Source organism: Hemiscyllium ocellatum, chromosome 1 (genome assembly GCF_020745735.1).
Source record: "Hemiscyllium ocellatum isolate sHemOce1 chromosome 1, sHemOce1.pat.X.cur, whole genome shotgun sequence".
Lineage (NCBI taxonomy): Eukaryota > Metazoa > Chordata > Chondrichthyes > Orectolobiformes > Hemiscylliidae > Hemiscyllium > Hemiscyllium ocellatum.
In genome coordinates, this window is record NC_083401.1 from 59804276 (window position 1) to 59822391 (window position 18116).

General features: G+C 41.4%; 1 protein-coding gene across 1 annotated transcript in view; it reads right to left on the reverse strand.

Moving 5' to 3' along the window:
• The window catches only part of LOC132823298 (kinesin-like protein KIF24), a 71427-nt gene that overhangs the window by 44199 nt on the left and 9112 nt on the right, over positions 1-18116 (reverse strand). The window contains exon 2 of the mRNA XM_060837401.1: positions 16471-16660. Within this exon, the coding sequence (XP_060693384.1) occupies positions 16471-16660 (190 nt within the window). The remainder of the gene's footprint in view (positions 1-16470; positions 16661-18116) is intronic.

Genomic DNA, 18116 nt, shown 5'->3' on the forward strand with positions numbered 1-18116 from the left:
AAACTGTTAAGGTCCCAGCACTGATCTCTGTGGAACCCCACTGGTTACAAGTTGTCAACCTAAAAAGAATCCCCAATTCCCACTTGCTATTTCCTGCCCATTAGCCAATCCTCTAAACATGCCAATATACCACCTTCAAGATCATGAGATCTTATCTTCAGCTTTTGTGAGGTACCCTATCAAATGCTTTTTGGAAGTCCAAATATACATATTTACTGATTCCCTTCTATCTACTCTAGTTGAGACTTTATTTTTTTTAAAAATCTAATAAATTATTCAGACACAAATTCCCTTTCATGGAGCCATTCTGACTCCGCTTGATTAGATTATGATTTTCCGAATGTGCTGCTATTAATTAATCCTTCATAATTGATTCCAATATTTTTCCAACAACAGATTTTAGGTTAATCAGCCTATAGTTACCTGCTTTTTGCCTCCCTTTTTCAGTCAGGGTGTCACATTAGCAGTTTTCCAATCCTCCAGTACTTCTCCAAAATCCAAAGATTTATGGAAAATTTGAACCAATGCATCCACTATTTCTGTAGCTAATTCTTTTCGGATTAGCGGATGGATGCCATCAGGGCCGGAGGATTCCTCTCACACTTTCTCTGCTTTTCAAATTTGCGTCTTCACTTCCCTTCTGACACTTTCATAGGCAGTCTAGTTTTCAATTATATTATCTACCTCCCATCTATCATGAACATTTTTTTTTGTTTCACCTGAATTTCCATCACTTTCAGTATCCATTCAGCTCAGGATTTGTACACCTCAGCTTGTCCTCTAATCAACATATGCCTCAATTATACTTGACCTATTTCTTCTTCCAATTGCAGCTACATTAAATAGTTCAGTTATGGTTTGCTTGCTAATCTTTGACTTCAGTATGCCTGGACCAGATCTATTCTTATCCCGTTAAAATGAACATTCCCTCAATTAATTATTCTTACTCTGCATTGATCCTTGGACTTTGCTGTAGCCAATCCAAATGTTATGAAACAATGATGTGTCCTGTAAATATTTCAATGATATTTGATACTGGGAACCCAGTCTAGCAAAACTTCTTTAGTTTTTGGACTGGGCAAAAACTGCTTTAGAAATTTCTCCTGAAGGCACTCGAAAGTGCTGTCTTTAGAGCCCTTGGTGCATTTCTGCATTGTACCTTGAATTTGGTTCCCAATGCTGCTACTGAGCATCAGTGATGGAGGCCGTAGATATGGTGCCAATCAAGCAGGCTGCTTTGGCCTGGATGGTATCAAGCTTCTTGAGCATTGTTGGAGCTACACGCAACCAGGCAAGTGGGGAATATTCCATCACACTCATGACTTTTAACTTTGTAGGCGTCAGGAGTCAGGAGAAAAATTACTCACTACAGACGTCATGAAGATTGATAAGATGGTAAATAGTGAAGAAGGAAGCCATAAATTACAGGATGCTCCAGTTGGGCTGGTTGGGTGGGCAGGACAGTAGCAAACAGATTTTAGTCCTGAAAAATATGACGTCTGACCTGCACTATATTTGCAAGTTCAGTTCAGTTTCTAGTCACTGATAACCCTTAGGATGTTAATGTTAAATCAGTGATGGTAACACCATTGAATGCCAAGGTAATGTGGTTCAATTGTCTCTCATCAGAGATGGTCATTGCCTGGCATTTGCATTGTGCGAATGTAACTCGCCACTTATCAGCTCAAGTCTGGATATTGTCCTGGTTAAGCATCTGAGGAGTATCGAATGGTGCTGAACACAGTACAGTCATCAGTAAACATTCCCACTTCTGACCTAATGATGGAAGGAAGGTCATTGATGGAGCAGCTGAAGATGGTTGTGCCTAGGATAGATTTAGGTTTATTGTCACGTGTATAAAAATACAGTGAAAAGTGTTTTTTTCGCATGTTACATGCAAAGTGTCACCACACCCTGTTGCCATCTTGAAACAGTGAATATAATACAAGATTTTACTGCAATAGAGTTTATCTTTCTCTCTTCTTGTTGTTCCTCCTCCACTGCTCCTCCAGTTACTGCTTAACATCAGCTGCAGTTTCTGAAATAGGCTCCAAGTTGTCTGTAATGGGGTCTGGGATCTTGGTTACAGCCCTCTCCCACCACCACTCTGTGACCACTGTGATGAGCTAGAGCCATGGACCTGGCTTCCGTACCTTCGATTCCCCATCTGACATTCCTTCGGACACACCCGCTGGTCTGTCTTGCGGTCCTTTCGCTGACACTTCTGCTCATTCAGGCACCTAATGCTAGCTATGGACCTGGTACTTCAGCTCAACCTGAGAGTCCAGACCGGGCTTAGTCAAATGCAGGCTTGTTGTCGAGGACAGTAACTTACATCTCACCTCTGGAATTCAGCTCTTTTGCCCATGTTTGAACCAAGGTTGTAATGAGTTCAGGAGCTAAGTGATCCTGGAGGAACCCAAACTAAGCATCAGTAAGCAGGCTTTGCTGATGTATGCTTTATACTTCAAATGTTCGTCTTAATATTTCCTAAATATTGTCTGGTTCCTGACTCTACCACCCTTTCAGACAGCAAGTTCCAGGTCACCACCACTCCATGGATTCCATGGACTCTTATCTTCTAGTCCATTGTTACATGTCAGACCTTATCAAAAGCCTTTTTGACGTCTATGCAGATTATATCCACTGCACTACCTTCATCCACACATCTAGTCAGCTCTTCAGAAAGCTCAAACTTATCAGACATAATCTTCTCCATACAAATCCATGCTATCCTTGATTAATCTTTGCCCCTCCAATGTGGATCAATTTTGTCAACCATTTCTTTCAAAAATTTCCCTACCTCTGATATCAGGCTCACTGGCCTACAGTTCCCTGGTTCATTCCTACCACACTTAAGTAACTGTACCAGATTACCTGTCCTCCAATCCTCTGGCACCTCTCCTGAGTCCAGACAGGATTAGAAAATTGATATCAGGGCCATGTAATCTCCTCCCTTGCTTCTTTGAACAGCCTCAGATGCATCTCATCTGGGCCTGGGAACTTACTCAATTTTTAACCTGCTAAAATTGCTAACACCTCCCCATTCTCAATTATTATTTCACCATTCAAGTATATCACAGTTTTCCTTCCTGATTTCTACACCTGCAATATGGTTCTCAGTCATGAATACACATACAAAGTACTCATTTTAATTCTCACCTAAGTCATCCAGTTCTACAGATTTATTTTCCGCTTTGGTCCTTCATTTCCCCAGTTATCCTCTTGCCTCTACTAACAAAATGCCTTTGGATTTTTCATTATTTTACCCACTAGTGCTTTGTTATGCCCCCTCTTTGGTTTCTTAATTGTTTTTAATTAACCACCCCCCAAACTTCCTTGACATGTCTAGGGCTTCTGATGCCTTTGGTATCTACTATGAGGGTCACTTTATTCCATATCCAATTCCTTATATTCCTTAACTTCTAGGGTTGTCTGTTGTTATTGGTCCCACCCTTCATCTTTATGGGAACACATTAGCCCTGCATTTACAATATTTTCTTTTGAAGGACTCCCAATTCTCCAAACTCCCACTTTTTCACCAAGTTATTGCTCCCAGTCCACTTTGGACAGTGGCCCCTTTGGATTAAAATTGGCCACAATACTTACATCTGGTCCATTTTTGTCTTTTCTGTGACTTTCTTAAATCTTAGTGAATTATGATCACTATCATCTGAATACTCTCCCAAGAAACTTCTACCACTTGCCCAGCTTTGTTCCCTAAAATTAATCACCCCATCCTACTCCTTGTAGGACTAACTACATGGTTGCTTACAAGGTTTACCTGGATATCTTTTAGAAATTTTTGCCCTTCCAAACCTTCACAATGTACTATCCCAGTTACTACTGGGGACATTAAAATCCTTTATTAGAATTCTCCCCAACAATGTGATTGCCCCTTCTTTGTTTTTAAGTTCTACCCACATGGCCACAAGTGAGGAGCCATCTAAGAAATCACTCCTTCTTATTGCAGTAATTGATTCCTTGATCAATACTGCAACACCACCTCTTCATTTACACCCTAACATGTTTTGCCCTTGAAGATTCTATACACTGGAATATTGAGCTGCCTTTGGAAAGTCCATGCAGATTCAATGGGCCCAAATGATCTTTTTCTGCATTGTAGGGATTCTATGATTCGATGACTGATGTGTATTCACCCTCAGGGCTCTCTACAGTAGCATCCATGATCCTTGTATCAAGAAGACAACTTACCATCCTGATTTATATTTGTGACCACAGAAATGCCTGTTTACTCCCCTAACTATTGGATCTCCAATCACTATTGTTCTTCCGGTTTTCTTTGTGTCCCCTCCACTGTACAGCTGTCATTGACTTGGTTCTGGGTGCATTTCTTAAGCGAACTGCCAATTTAGTCAGTATTCAGCACCAACTACTCTGGCTGAAGATTGAGATGCACATCTGCCTATATTTTTTACTTCATGCCTTGAATCACCCATTCTTTCTTTCCCTGTGTACTCATAAGCTGCAGAGTGACTACAGCTATAAACTTGCTATCCACGAAGTTCTCAACCTTATGGATGCTTATTGCAACTGATGACACTTCCTGTACATCTGCTTATTTAAGTCATAAAAGATGTCCAGGAGTTACCCCATGGTATAAGATGTACATTCCAAAGAATACAGATTCTACACAATTTCTGTATATTAGATATGTAAGACCCATCAGCGACCCACTCTTATTCTCCTGTTGTCACTGAAATATAGGGAGGTAAATTGAAATATTTTACTTAACCCTTAGAATCATACAATCCTACAATACAGAAAAAGTCTGTGCTTCCAAAAATATACTACTACCTACATTAGTCCCACTTTCTCTTACTAAGCCCTTAGCTTTGAATGTTAAAGATATAGCACAGGAATAGGGCCTTCAGCCCTCCAAGGCTGGGCTGACACATTTTGCTCGTCGATATTAAAACTGAGTTCACTTACAGGATCTGTAGCCCTATATTCCCTTCCTATTCATGTATTCGTCCAGGTACTTCTCGAATGCTGTTGTGTCTGCTTCCACCACCACCTCTTGTTCCAGGCATTCACCACCTTTTGTGTGAAAAACCTGCCTTGCACATCTCTTTCAAACCTCCATCTCTCGTAACTCTGCTGCCTAGCAATTGAGCCCTCCACGGAGGCAAAAAGCCTCATACTTCCCAAACCATCCACAATCTTACAAACCTCTATAGGGATGCCCCTCAGCCTCCTGCATTACAGTGAAAACAAACCCAGTCTATCAAACCTTCCTTCATTGTTAAAATTACCAAACAATGTCCTGGTAAATGTTTTCTGTACCCTCTCCAAAACATCCTTATCCTTCTGGGAGTGTGGTGACCAGAACTATATATAACATTCCAAGTATGGCCCAACTAAAGTTCTATAAAACTATAGCCTATTCTTATACTCAATGTCCCTTCCAATGAAGGCAATCATACCATAGGCCTTTTTTACTATCTTGTCTACCTGTGCTGCCACCTTTAGTGATCTGTGCACCTGCACACCCCCATCCTTCTCCATATCAATACTAAGGATTCTGCCATTTACAGTATAATTCCCACTTGTTCTTGATTTTTCAAAATGTACCACCTCACATTTGTCTGGATTAAACTCCATCTGCATTTTCCTGCTCATGCCTCCAACTGATCTATATCCTTCAACATCCTCTGACAATCCTCCTCACTATCTGCAACACCTCCAATCTTTGTATCATCCGCAGGTTTACTAATTAGTTCAACCACGTTTTCCTCCAAATCATTTAGGTAAACCACAAGCACCAGAAGTCCCAGCATTGATCGCTGTGGAACATGACTGGTCACAAATCTCCATTGCAAAAATTATCTTTCCATCATTACCATCTGTCTCCTATGACAAAGTCAGTTCTATATCCATCTTGCCAGCTAGCTCCGATACCACATGAGTTCACCTTTTGTACTGTCTGCCCTGAGAGACCTTAAGTGTTCGTCCAAGTACTTTTTAAAGTTGTGAGGTTTTCCACCTCAATTAACCTCCCATGCAGTACATTCCAGACACCATTACCCCACCCCTCTAGGTGAAAATAACTTATCCTCAGATCCCTCTTAACCTCCTGCTTTTCTTTTTAAAATTATGGCCCCTTGTTAATGACTTTTGGCTAAGCTTACATAGAACATAGAACATTACAGCGCAGTACAGGCCCTTCGGCTCTCGATGTTGCGCCAATCTGTCAGACCAATCTGAAGCCCATCTAACCTACACTATTCCATGTATGTCCATATGCTTGTCCAATGATGACTTAAATGTATTTAAATTCAGCGAATCTACTACCGTTGCAGGCAAAGCATTTCATACTCTTACTACTCTCTGAGAAAAGAAACTACCTCTGACATCTGTCCTATATCTATCGCCCCTCAATTTAAAGCTATGCCCCCTCGTGCTCACCGTCACCATACTTGGAAAAAGGCTCTCCCTGTCTACTCTATCTAACCCTCTGATTATCTTCTATGTCTCTATTAAGTCACCTCTCAACCTTCTCTCTAATGAAAACAGCCTCAAGTCCCTCAGCCTTTCCTCGTAAGACCTTCCCTCCATACCACGCAATATCCCTGCACCCTTTCCAAAGCTTTCACATCCTTCTTATAATAAGGTGACCAGAAATGTACACAATACTCCAAGTGCGTTTTGTACAACGGTAGCATAACCTTATGGTTCCGGAACTCGATCCCTCTATTAGTAAAAGCTAAAATACTGTATGCCTTCTTAACACCCCGGTCAACCTGGGTGGCAACATTCAAGGATCTGTGTACATGGACACCGAGATTTCTCTGCTCATCTATACTACCAAGAATCTTACCATTAGCCCAGTACTTTACATTCCGGTTACTCATTCCAAAGTGAATCACCTCACACTTGTCCGCATTAAAATCCATTTGCCACCTCTCAGCCCAGCTCTGCAGCTTATCTATGTCTCTCTGTAACCTACAACATCCTTCATCACTATCCACAACTCATCGACCTTAGTGTCGTCTGCAAATTTACTAACCCACCCTTCTACGCCCTCATCCAGGTCGTTTATAAAAATGATGAACAGCAGTGGACCCAACACAGACCCTTGTGGTACACCACTGGTAACTGGACTCCAGGATGAACATTTCCCATCAACCACAACCCTGTCTTCTTTCAGCTAGCCAAACTGCTATATCTCCCACAATCCCATTCCTCCACATTTTGTACAACAGCCTACTGTGGGAAACCTTATCTTATGCCTTGCTGAAATCCATACACACCACATCAACCGGTTTACTCCTATCTACCTGTTTGGTCACCTTCTCAAAGAAATCAATAAGGTTTGTGAGGCACGACCTACCCTTCACAAAATCATGCTGACTATCACTAATCAAATTATCCTTTTCTAGATGATTATGAATCCTATCTCTTATAACTTTTTCCAACACTTTACCAACAGCTGAAGTGAGGCTCACTGGTCTATAATTACCTCAGTTGTCTCTACTCCCCTTCTTGAACAGGGGAACCACCTTTGCTATCCTCCAGTCTTCTGGCACTATTCCTGTAGACAATGACGATTTAAAGATCAATGCCAAAGGCTTGGCAATCTCTTTCCTGGCTTCCCAGAGGATCCTAGGATAAATCCCATCCAGCCCAGGGACTTAGAAATTCTGCGGAGTGTGAAAATAGATAATACCTCTTCCTTGTGATCCTCAATCACACCTAGTCTAGTAGCCTGTATCTCAGTATTCTCCGCAACAACATTGTCATTTGAGGGGCCCTATTTTCTCCCTAGTTACCCTTTTGTCCTTAACGTATTTGTAAAAACCCTTTGGATTCTCCTTAATTCTATTTGCCAAAGCTGTCTCACATCCCCTTTTTGCCCTCCTGATTTCCCTCTTAAGTATGCTCCTACTGCCTTTATAGTCTTCTAAGGATTCACTCAATCTATCATGTCTATACCTTACATATGCTTTCCTTCTTTTTCTTAACCAAACCCCTCAATTTCTTTAGACATCCAGCATTCCCTATACCTACCAGCCTTTCCTTCAACCCTAACAGGAATATACTTTGTCTGGATTCTCGTTATCACATTTCTGAAGGCTTTCCATTTTCCAGCCATACTTTTACCTGCGAACATCTGCTCCCAATCAACTTTCGAAAGTTCTTACCTAATACCGTCAAAATTGGCCTTTCTCCAATTTAGAACTTCAACTTTTAGATCTGGTCGATCCTTTTTCCATCACTATTTTAAATCTAATAGAATTATGGTCACTGGCCCCAAAGTGCACCCCTACTGACACCTCAGTCACCTGCCCTGCCTTATTTCCCAACACAAGGCCAAGTTTTGTACCTTCTCTCATAGGTACATCCACATACTGAATCAGAAGATTTTCTTATACACACTTAACAAATTCCTCTCCATCTAAACCCTTAACACTATGGCAGTCCCAGTCTGTTAAAAAGTTAAAGTTAAAGAAAGTTAAAATCCCCTACCATAATCACCCTTTTATTCTTACAGATAGCTGAGATCTCCTTACAAGTTTGTTTCTCAATTTCCCTCTGACTATTAGAAGGTCTATAATACAACCCCAATAAGGTGATCACCCCTTTCTTAATTCTCAGTTCCACCCAAATAACTTACCTGGATGTACTTCCAGAAATATCCTCCCTCAGCACAGCTGTAATGCTATCCCTTATCAAAAACACCACTCCTCCTCTCTTGCATCCCTTTCTATCCTTCCTGTAACATTTGTATCCTGGAACATTAAACAGCAAGTCCTGCCCATCCCTGAGCCATGTTTCTGTCATTGCTATGATATCCCAGTCCCATGTTCCTAACCATGTCCTGAGTTCATCTGCCTTCCCTGTTAGGCCCCTTGCATTGAAATAAATGCAGTTTAATTTATTAGTCCTACCTTGTCCCTGCCTGCCCTGATTGTTTGACTCACTTCTGTTCTCAACTGTATCAGTCTCAGATTGACCTCTATCCAACATGATCTTCCTACTCTTATAATTTTACTTATCATCCCCCAATATTCTCAACTATATCATTTACAAACATCACAAACCATCAGGGACCCACCATTGCTCCCTTTGGTGTGCCATTGCACACTGGACTCCAGTCACAGAAACCGCCTTCTATCACTACACACTATCTCCTGTTACTAAGCCAACTTTGGATCCAACTTGCCAAGTAACCCTGGATCCCATGATCACTTTATCAGTGTCCCATGTGGGGAAGTATGTACAGGAGAACATTGTATGTCAACGTGTGGATGGAATTACAAAGGATGACACACTGCTGACCTAATTCTAAGGAAAGCTCTTGTCAAAAGGCATTGCTAAAATGCATAAATCTACATCACCTGCACTCCCCTCATTCAAACAACTCCTCAAAAGTTTCCAAAGGATTTGTTAGGCATGACATCCCTTTGACAAAATCATACTGACTAACCAGATCAAATCTTACTTCTCTAAATGGAGATTCATTTTTCCTTCATTAATTTTCTCTTATAGCTTCCCTAACACTGATGTTAGACTTACTGGTCCATCTCCACCACCATTCATGTAAAGTGGAATCACATTAGCTGTCCTCTGATACCTTGCCTGCAACGACATACAATTTCAAAATTTGGTCAGAGCTGCCTGTAACTTCCTCCCTCTACTAGCACAGCAATCTGGGATACAATTCATCCCCACCTGGGGACTGGTCCTTTTTTTCATATCTGCCAAAATCTCCAATATCTCCTCACCTCATATCAATCTGCTCAAGAACTTCTCATTACATCTCCATAAGTTCAGAACTTGCTCTTATGTTTCACCCTAAAGGGAACATGTTGGGACTATACTCCCCCCAGTACCTTTTTGAACAGCTTCCACTGCACTTCTGTAGATTTACCCTCAAGCAGCTGTTCCCAGTCTATTTTGAGTGAATGAGTGAATTAATTCTTGGCAGTAAAGATTTTATACTCATTGAAATAGCTCCACAAAGGCCGGTATCACATCATCAATTGATCCTTCACTTACACATATAGAGTCATTGACACTGATCCAAGACCCTCAGAGTCAGTTTTCAGAATGAACAGGATGTTTGATACTCCTGTTGTTATCTGAAGCCAAAGCTCCCTGATTGGACCTCATATTCTACTTTTCCTTCTGCTTTGTTATCTGCAAATTGAGAGAGAAAGACAGAGAGAGAGCGAGCGAACGAGAGAGAATGTGCACGCAGGGACTCAGTGAAAACACCATCGTACAAATAATTTTAATAATATTTCCACCACCGGGAAAAAGGTGCATGTGGCCAAGGAACCAGTAACAAGCAAAGCCTGATATCGGCAATCCTTAAGTGAAAAGAAAAGTGAAGGGGGACGGTAGAGATTAAACCAAAATACAATCTGAGGTGTAAAGAAAGCATTCCACCCCTCACGTGCCAACCTCTCCCTAAAGGGAGACTGTCTCTCATGCTCAGTGGAGTCTTATGTCTGGCATTGGTGTTCCTGATGCCGTTTCACCCTATTCCACCAGGTGCAGAGTCTTCTCCCATTAGCAAATCTGCTGGAGCTATTCTGCAGTTGCAAGAGTGGTGGTCCTATAATCAAGTAGGAACTGGAACAGTTTGGTGAAACTGTAGGCTATTTCTTTAAGCCTGCCTTCAAAGTTGAGGCTCTAAAATCTGGATTTAGGCTGTTGTCAGGAGCAACCATTTAATGCATACTTTTACTAACTACAAAATGGCTTCTTAATGCAACTATCATAAAATAACATAACAAAATGGCTTCTACGAGCAATGGCATCTAACTCTGCTGAAAACTGCATTCGTGAAAGAGATTAGCAATCAATGCCCTGATCATTAGTATGAATTAACTAAGTAAGATATGACATTATTAAAGTATACGAACTGACCTTGGAAACCAGGTGTCCTGAAGATAAAGAAGCGCAAAACAAGTCAGTTCCCAGGAAATATCACTGGCTTAATTTTCTGTCTATTTTTCATATCATTTCATTTTATTGGATTAATTTTGCAATTAAAGCTGTTCTGTTTATTAAGAGAGCTATAAAAGTTGCTTGTGTTTTAGGATTGTGTGCAGCTTTTCCAAAGTACACAGAGGTACTTAACTCCTGTGTTGCTGGATAACCCATGCCCGGCATCGTAATAAATTGTTAAAACTTGCTAAAAGAGACGGAGCTGTTAGTGTTTATTTGACAGATCGCAGAACCAAGGGGGTCCAGATCTTCAAAGTCTGGACTGCTTTTTCTTTGCACTGCCAGACCATAGGATAAGCAATGGAGCTGTCCTCGCATGACCATTCAAATCAGGAAATACTCAAATTCCCTGCTGGTAAATGATAATTTTGCAGAAATTCTTGTCTTGTTGGCACTCTGGGCATTGTCCAGCAACAGGTCTATGTCTGCATCCACTCCTGGCCACAGATATAACTCCATTTTGGAAACCACTGGATGACCATGATGGAGTTTAGCCAGTATCGGGTAATGACATTTGCTCAACACAATCATAGAGTCAGAGATGTACAGCACGGAAACAGACCCTTCGGTCCAACTCGTCCATGCTGACCAGATATCCCAACCTAATCTAGACCCATTTGCCAGCACTTGGCTCATATCCCTCTAAACTTTTCCTATTCATATACCCATCCAGATGTCTTTTAAATAATGCAATTGTACAAGCCTCCACCATATCCTCTGCCAGCTCATTCCATACACGCACCACCCTCTGCATGAAAATGTTGCCTCTTAGGTCTCTTTTCTATCTTTTCCCACTCCCCCACCCCAGGGAAAAGACTTTGTCTATTTATCCTATCCATGCCTCTCATGATTTTATAAACATCTGTGAGGTCACCCCTCAGCCTTCGACGCTCCAAGGAAAATAGCCCCTGCCTATTCAGCCTCTCCCAATAGCTCAAACCCTCCAATCCTGGCAACATTCTTGTAAATCTTTTCTGAACCCTTTGGGAGAAACATCTATGTCCAAATTCTCTAAGTGCTCCTTATTGGTCTTCCCTGTTATTAGTACATCATTGAGATAAATGACAACCCGTGTACAATGTTCTCCGTCGTCACTTTAAAAATTGCACAGGCTGACGATATCCCAAACAGCAGCCTCACATACCAGTACAAACCCTTATGGATATTAATTGTAGCATACTTGTAGGAATCCTCACCTAAATGAAATCATATGCTGCTTTCTGAAGGACAGCCTCGTTACCAGCTTTATGTATAAATCCTCAATATGAGGGACTGAATATTTATCTAGCTTCAAAAAGCTGTTTGTTTAAAATCTCCATAAAGGTGAACTGACTTGTTGGGATTCTCAATACATACTACCAATGGAGTAGTTTGATGATTCCTTTGCTTTCCAGCCTTCCGATTTCTGCCTCTACTCTTTCTACATACTGGACCTAGTCTTCTATGGCAGGATTGAACAAGTCAAGTTTCCCAAATAAGGGCATGATGCCAGAAATGGTTACCCTAACTCAAAGATGACTTGCGAGCAAATTTCTTCCAGAGAGTGCTTTTCTTATTGTCATTGAAATAACTCCAGAGTCCGGTATCCTGTCACCTAGTCACCCTCTATTAACACAGAGAGTCCTTGTCACTGATCAAGCTCCCTCAGAGCCAGCTCTCAAAGTTCTTTTGTTTTGGTTTCATACAATCCTCATTCCGGATACATACAAAATAGTACATTTTCTCAAAGGACTCAGTGATTGTCCTATTTGATATGATTGAGGAATTTATTGCAAAAATGGATACACTCAGAACTATAACAATTGGCACCTTACTAACATGCAGATATTTTTAATCAATCTGTTCAGATAGTTTATGGTATACAACTGGAGCAGGTGTACTTGAAGTAAAGCCTTCTGTCCCAGAGGTAGGGACACTACCACTGGTTGACAAATCCTCATATATACCTAGATTTACGATTGAACAAAATGTCCATTCTTTGGCTTTTTACATTTCATATTTGTATTTTGAAAATATATTCAGATAGGTACGAATTAGGTAAAATATTAAAATAAATTCCCTGATTTCACACTCCATTAAGGGCCTGTGATCAATGAAAATATATTGATTTTACTGATGTGAAGCGTAACATTTTACCTCTTCTGCAGATAAAGATTTTTATGTTTGTAGTGTAACAGTAATCTAAGGCATTATTGGATCAAACCTGAAATAACTGACTATGATATTACAAACTTAGTTAAAGGCTGTTTGAAGAAAATTAATTGGAATACATATTATTTGAATAAAAATATTTAACTAAGAATGAATTTGCTAACTTATTGAAATAACTCCACAGAGGCAAGTATCCTACCATCAAGTCACTCGTCATTAACACAGAGTCCTGGAGACTGACCCAGCTCCCTCAGAACCAGCTTTCAAAGTTCTTTTTTTTTTAACTTACGTTCCACCACCAGAAAGAAAGAAACACCAGAGTGGCCAGTGACAAGCAGTACCCTTCTCAACAAAACGCAATGCTGCGTGATCAAAAAAGTGAAGGGGAGAGCAGGAATTAAATCAAATTGGAATCAAGGGGGAAATAAAATGATCCACACCCTGCAGTTCCCACCTCTCCTTGAACAGTTCAAGGGTGTTGGTAGACACCACGTTCCCCTTCTCCAGGGACATCTGGGCTCGAACGTAACCACGGAAGAAGGGCAGGCAATCGGTCCTAACGACCGCTTCCACGGCCCGCTGCCTGGACCGGTTTATGGCAAATTTGGCCAGGACCTCCTTTGACCTACCCTCTCCCCTCTGCACTGGGCGCCCAAAGATCAGGAACATAGGGCTGAAGTGCACACAAAAACAGAGAAGGTTTTTAAGAAAATCCCAAGCCCACACCCATATATACATAATTCACTGACTCCACAGCACCACAGAACAAGCGGTTGGGCTGGCAGTCCTTGAACCATTGCAATTTGCAGTTGCAGGAGACCGCTGCGTGCAGCACTCTCCACCCCAGGTCCCAGTCAGAAAGGGGAAGGACTCCCGCGTAGGGAGTCCAGTGACACGCCAAGGCGTGTCCAGGAGGTGGATGAGGGAAAAGAGGTGGATGGTGTGCAGCAGCAGTCTGTACAGGGCCTGCCATTTTATGTCCCTAAAGGGGGCAAAACTATAACTCTGGAGATGGCTCAGGTTCCCGCAGGAAGTAAGGGACTTTGGGGCCAATGTGAAATCCCATCCTGGCAGGGGTACATGCAAATGGGATTCCACCGGACAACTTAGCATCCTCCAACTGGTGCAATATGTTGGGCCCAAGCACCACCGTTTTAAAGGTGTTGAATCGCAGTGGCCACGAACCAGATGTCTACCGCTGCCCTGCTTGCTATATCCTGCGGCAGCATCCAGCCCAGGCCCTCACCACCCAGCACGTCCCCAACCCTGGACACCCTCGCAGCCGCAGCTGTCCCCTCCGACAACCACTCAAACCTGCGAGTACAGAGGTGTGAATTCCTGAGCAAAGGCTCCCTGACAACAGCTGCTACTCCTGCCAGAGGGTAGGCGCGATGCAATTCCACCATATTCCAGACAGTGATCAGGTCCTGGTAAAAGGCAGCATCCTGAGAGCGACTCTGCACCTCTCCCACAGGCTTGACTTCCAAGTTTTTTACATAACACAGTTCCTCAAACTAACTTTGAAGTAAAGGAAACAAAGCTGGAATATTCTCAGCCAATCAACCCACATTCTTCCTATGATGGCACAGTTTGATTTTTTTTCTCTCTCTATTCAGTGATTCCCAAACTGCTTGACAGTGATTCCAGTTTGCTTAGAGATCCTAACTTGCTTGATGTTAGCATCGTTGGCAAGATCACATTTATTTCTCATCCCCAACTGCCCTTGAACCAAATGGCTTGCCCACTTCAGAATATAAATAAGGAATCAACCATATTGGTGTAGATCTGGAGTCACATACAGACTCATCCAGATAGGATAGCTAATTTCCTTCCCTGAAGGACATTAGTGAATCAATTGGATATTTTGAACAACAGATTGTAGTTTCATGGTGACTGTTAAAGAATAATAGCTTTATATTCTGGATTTATTAATTGAATTAAAACCTAGCCAATTGTCAATGTAGAATTTGAACTAATATCCCCAGAGCATTACATGAGTCCTCTTCATTACTAATCTCACAACATTACCGTTGCTCTGCCATCTCCCCATAAAAGCTTCACACTTTTCCCAGTCTACTTCATAGTGATGCTGGTCGGCTCTACACTGATCCTGACCTGACTCACGGTAATTCTCCACCTTCTTTTTAAAACAAGGAAGATATGTCATCTGCCTGTCAAATGCTTTTTGACGCTGCTTATTATTGGCGACTATTCAAACTTTTTGTGCTGCCTTCTGGGATCCTATTAGCAGTAATTACACACTGCTTTTAAAACATGAATACGAGAAGAATAGCACAAATTGTAAAATTCACAGCATCACAGAATCCCTATGGTGCAGAAAGACACCATTTGGCCCACTGAGTCTACGTCAACCCTCTGGACAACACCCCATTCAGACCCATCCCACCCCTGTAATCCTTCAGATCTTTTTAAAATCATGGTTAAGATACCTAACCTGCTCATCCTTGGGCCTACAGGACAATTTGTTTTAAGCTTGGCTAATTCACCTAACCCGTACATCTTTGAACATAATGGCACAGTTTCAATAGATTTCCAATGTAAAACAAAACCCTCAGCAACCTGTTTCCATGGGGATAAAAAATACACAATGCATATAAAGGTAAAATACTGTAGATGCTGGAAATTTGAAATAAAAATAGAATATGCTGAAAAAACTCGGTAGGTCTGGTGGCAGCTATGGAGAGAGAAACAAAGATGACAGTTCCAGTCCAAATGACATTCTTCTGAACTGAAGAAGAGCCATATCTGACTGAAAATATTAATTCTGTTTCTCCCTCCACAGTTGTTGCTGAATCAAATACAGAGCAATTTCCGTATCCTCGGGTCCAGTTTCCACAGTTTCAGTTATCCATGGTTGACCGCAGCCTGAACATATTATAGAGAACCTTCCAGAACCAGGGACCAGGAGGCTGCCAGAAAGGGAAATTTCCCATTTTAATGAATGGGTTCGCTGCTATCTATAGTTTCGGGCTTCCACAATAGGTCTTGGAATGTATCCTCTGCAGGTACGGGGAGAATACTGTATGCATTACACAGATAGATGAGAAACAGTACTGCAGAAATACACAAGTATTTAAAGTGGTGTGCAACTGTTCATATTCCAAAGTATACCTGTGAGGATCATGGCAGAACACATGTTGCAATTCAGATAGCTTATCATTCAAACCTAACTCATATAGCCTACATATTATCATTCTTTTTATAATCAGGATATTTATCTTTTTTCCTAGCAAACTGATACAATTTCATTACGAATGAATATTCATCAGTCAACATTTAAAATTGAAGGAATTAATAAACAAAAATAAGAATTCCTACTTGTTGGACATACTGCTTCAAGTCAACCGCTTCCTTTTTCTCATGAATAAGGACAGATCTATTTTCTTCCACTTTTGCAACATCAATTTCTCCACGTCGTACTTCTCGTACACCCAGAGGTCGCTTTCGAACACAAACGTGGATTTTTTCAACCTCAATCCATGCCTGCTCTTTCCCAGGGTTCACAGGCCTAGGAATAAAAATGTATAGAATAAATAATAATTCTAGAAACAACTAATCCACAGCTCCATTATAATTGTGATTATGTCATCCCATTTGAGAGCAATCGCCCATGTACACAAAGACGCGAGTTCTTAGTCTTCTCTCGAACAGCAGATTCTTAAGGAGTTATACAGTCACATACAGGGAGCAGCATTCAAATAAGGCAACATCTACATTGTAATGGTCACCCAGTCAATCAGCAGCATCAACAGTAAAGATGAAGCCATCTGAATTTATATATGTTCTTCAGCTCATTAACTGGCATTACACAACAGATGTTCTCCATGTCATTAAACCACTACCCTGGCCTCCAGCACCTCATTGTTTACTGCAAGTTCTTATCTGGTCAAAGTCATGCTTGCTGAGCCTTTGTCAAGCAACCCTAAACTTAACTCTTTCCCTACCTGCTCACACCTAATACGCTTTCTCAACTAGACTTCAAAAAGCAACCTGTAATAAACTTTAGGCATAGAAAGGGTAAATAGAAAGAAACCTTTCCCCTTGATAGAGAGATCAGTGATCCAGTCGGGGCAGGGGCATAGATTTAAAGGTAAGATGCAAAGGTTTAGAGGAGATGTGAGGAAAAACATTTTCACAGAGGGTAGTGGGAATGTAGAATTCACTGGCTGTAAAGGTGGTGCAGGCAGAAATCCTCATAACATTTAAGAAGCATTTAGATGTAGTCTTGTGATGCCCAGCCATACAAAGATATGGGCCAAGTGATGGAACATGGGATGAGAATAGCGGTTTTTGACTGGCATGCCTTTTTCTATGCTATGGATCTCAATGACACTTAAGGACATGGCTGAGACAGTAAATGTATACTTTTTCTCTGTCTGCATTAAAGACAGGGATAAATCCCAGAACTTCTGACCAATCAGCTAATATCAACAGTGGGGATCTTTGAGCAACAATATTCAAAGTCTTGCAGACTATCCACATTCAAGAAAATAGACAGTTGGACTTTAATCAGAAGCTTCACCCACAGTTCTTCATCCCTTCATTTTATCATCATCCTCCTACCTTGTATATCACGTCCTCCTACTCCCTACCTGAGAAGACTTATCTGGATTTACTGCATGCAAGGTTTCTCTTCCACACAGGCCTCCTGCAATACTAGCAGTGGCGTGGCACAGAATCACTGGCCTCCAATTAGAGCTATGGCTATGTGTCTGGGTGTCTTCTGGAGATGGACCAAAACCAGTTTTATACAAATTAAAGGGCATTGCCCAATATATACCCAAGATCTCAGTGGAGCAGCAGGAATGCAGGTGGTCTCCTGAGCCTGGAGCTCGTCTGCTCTAGTCTTTTTTTCTCCTTTGCACTTATATTTTTGTTTTCTTTCTTTTCTTTATTCATTTTCTTTTCTTTAAAGCCTTTTGTGATGGGTTAATTGGCAGCATCAGCAGAGAGAGAGAGCTGGC